This window comes from Magnolia sinica, chromosome 3, assembly GCF_029962835.1.
Source record: "Magnolia sinica isolate HGM2019 chromosome 3, MsV1, whole genome shotgun sequence".
In the NCBI taxonomy this organism is placed as follows: Eukaryota; Viridiplantae; Streptophyta; class Magnoliopsida; order Magnoliales; family Magnoliaceae; genus Magnolia; species Magnolia sinica.
In genome coordinates, this window is record NC_080575.1 from 74,237,095 (window position 1) to 74,239,698 (window position 2,604).

At 46.5% G+C, this 2,604-nt stretch overlaps 1 protein-coding gene across 1 annotated transcript; it reads right to left on the reverse strand.

The window, feature by feature from the left end:
• Nucleotides 1-472: 472 nt before the first annotated feature.
• On the reverse strand, nucleotides 473-847 carry LOC131238926 (acidic leucine-rich nuclear phosphoprotein 32-related protein 2-like). The gene has a single exon (XM_058236509.1). The coding sequence runs from the start codon at nucleotides 845-847 to the stop codon at nucleotides 473-475; it is 375 nt and encodes a 124-aa protein (XP_058092492.1).
• Nucleotides 848-2,604: the final 1,757 nt, after the last annotated feature.

The window sequence follows — 2,604 nt, forward strand, 5'->3', positions numbered from 1 at the left end:
AGGGTCCGTCTAGCTATCGTTCAGGGGAGGTGCCCCGTCAATCAATCCGCCAAGTGTGAGACGTGTTATATTCCGAGTGTTTTTAGGAGGCATTCCCTATATACAACATATGGTGCAACATGTGTAAGATTTAAAATAATTACTTACTTTTCCAAACATCTACACATTTCAAATCAAAGAATCTTCACGCATTTCATTTTACCAAAATTGTCACGATACATATGATGTGAGATTACGTGAATCATGAGCGAGAATGCATGTGAGCTAAGTTTACCAAAAGTTTTAACACTGATTATTCTAACACCAAACTAAGCCAAATAAGGCTATTACATAGAAAAGCAAGAAATAGAGAGAACCAAAAGGCAACTGTAGCACACGCCTAGTCCTCTGACCCTGGCGAGGGTAGAGGAGCACCCTTGTCCTGCATACAACACTGGAGGGTCTTCAACGTGCGATCCATTTTCCTGAATTTCTATTTCAGATAGGCCTGATTCTCCTTGATCTCCTGTTTCAGGGCGGCCTGGTTCTCTTCAATCCTGGCCATGCGAGTTTCCAGGGTGGCCCAATTGTGGTGGTCTTCATGTGTAGTAGGAGGTCCCCTATCTAAGTCCCGAGCCTCCTCTCCTTCCTCACTTCCTTCTTCCTCACTGCCTTCTTCATCACCACCTTCTTCATCACTGCCTTCTTCATCACCACCTTCTCCATCCTCACTTCCATCTTCCTCTTCACTTTCTTCTCCTATTTCATTGCTCTCCTCATCGAGTCGGGTTTGGCGTTGCCTAGGGCCAATGCCCATGTTATTGAACGTGTTCTCATTAATAATGCGGATTGGGGCGACGTTATCCATATGGAGTCTGAAGCTGAAGTGTCAGGCGATCTTGCAAATAAGTCGGCCGAAAGGTAGTGAGGAGTCTTCTCTAGTAGACTGTGTAGTGCTGATTATCTGAGATAGGACAAGAGTAGGCAGGCATACCTTCTCCCCTTATCTAACTCTGTATAGAAAATCTACCATAAACTTTATGCATTCGGTGCGTTTGCTCCACTTAGGATACAAGTTATATGTGCATATGTGGTGGAGAAGGCGAAAGTCATTCGTCATCTTAGTCGAAGCGAGGCTATTTTCTCGCCTCCAATGCTAGTGTTGGCCGCATAGGAAATGTGTATGATGATTTCTCTCTCGCTCACTAGCGAGATTCTTCTCCCTTGCATGTATTATTCCATGTTCTCCCCCATAATACGGGTCACCATGTCCACATTGACTACAGCTTCCCGCCTTCCCAAAGGGATAGTAAAATGGAGAGGCTCTAACAGTGGGTTCTGTATGTGCACATAGAAGGCTCGTATAACACCTTCACTTAGATGAGTGTTTCCCTCAAATATGGGACCCCACCCATTTTCTAGGAGAAAGTCGATGGCTGGATATAGTCCAAACATCTTCTCATTGACATGTGCTTCAAACACCACCTTGCAGTTACGGAACTTACCGAGATTGGTGCCCGCCGATAGTGACCTTTCCAACGAGATTTGAGGATCGAGGTCCCACTTGGATCTTCATTCTCGCTCGGCACTTGTACTAGCTTTGACGCTCGCCTTCTTCGTAGTACAGCGTGGTCGGCTCAGCCTGGCCTCATTCGGGGCCGCTCTTTTCTTTACCACGAGGGAAAGGAGCATAGAGATTGAGAAGATGGCAGTGACAAGCTTAAAGAGAGCCATGAAAGTGGAAAAGCTTGAAGGATGAGATAGGTTGGTGGGTTTGGAAGGTTATGAGATACAAAAGAGGGCTTTTGTGCTCAAATAGATGAAAACAGGGAAGGTGGAGGGATGAAAATGAGGGATAGTGGGGTAAGGATGAATAAGATAGAAGATTTGAAGGTTTTGAATGCATAAAAGAAGAGATTTGAGAGGGAATGGAAGTTTTGAAGGGTCTAGGAGCGAAAATAGAGTTGAAGGGGTGTGAAATGGGTTTAAACAACCCAAAAGGGCTTTAGAGGGGTGGTCCCACACGTGAGCCAGGGCACACATGGCCGGTCAGACAGCGGTGTGCCATGCAACCACTGTGAAGGCAGGCGGTGCGCCGCCGACCGAGTGGTGCCGCTGCGCCCTCCCTGGGTTACCGATGGTGGCTCCGCCCTTGGGCGGTGGCCACCCCCTCCCAGGTGTTGTACATGTGCGGGGGACCCTTGGATCCTACCAAAAATTAGGATTTAGGCTCCTACACCCGCGTGAGGTGTTTTCTCGGTCCAATAAGTGTGTATTCACACTTTTTGGATTATTTCAAGTGTGGGATTCACTGAATTCTTTTCCAAACCGGTCAATCGATGGCCCAGATGTGATTTGGATCACTGCACATGATTGAAGTCCCTCAGGTATTCGCTAGGAACTAACCTACAGCCTTTTGGTTTCACCCATCAGTGAAACTTTGGGATGCTATGTTCGTCTCTAATTTTCATCGCTCCCTTCTAAGTCAAAGTACGTCAGAGTGCGTCGTGTTACCTATAACCCAGATCCAGTTTAATGTAAATCATGCTTTGATACCAACTTATAACACCCCGGATTTCATGAGCCGAGCAAAGCTCAACTCCCAAGATCCAATGCATCACTTAT

Excerpts from the sequence above, each read along its gene's own strand:
- LOC131238926 (XM_058236509.1), bottom strand. The coding sequence starts at position 847 with ATGGATAACGTCGCCCCAATCCGCATTATTAATGAGAACACGTTCAAT.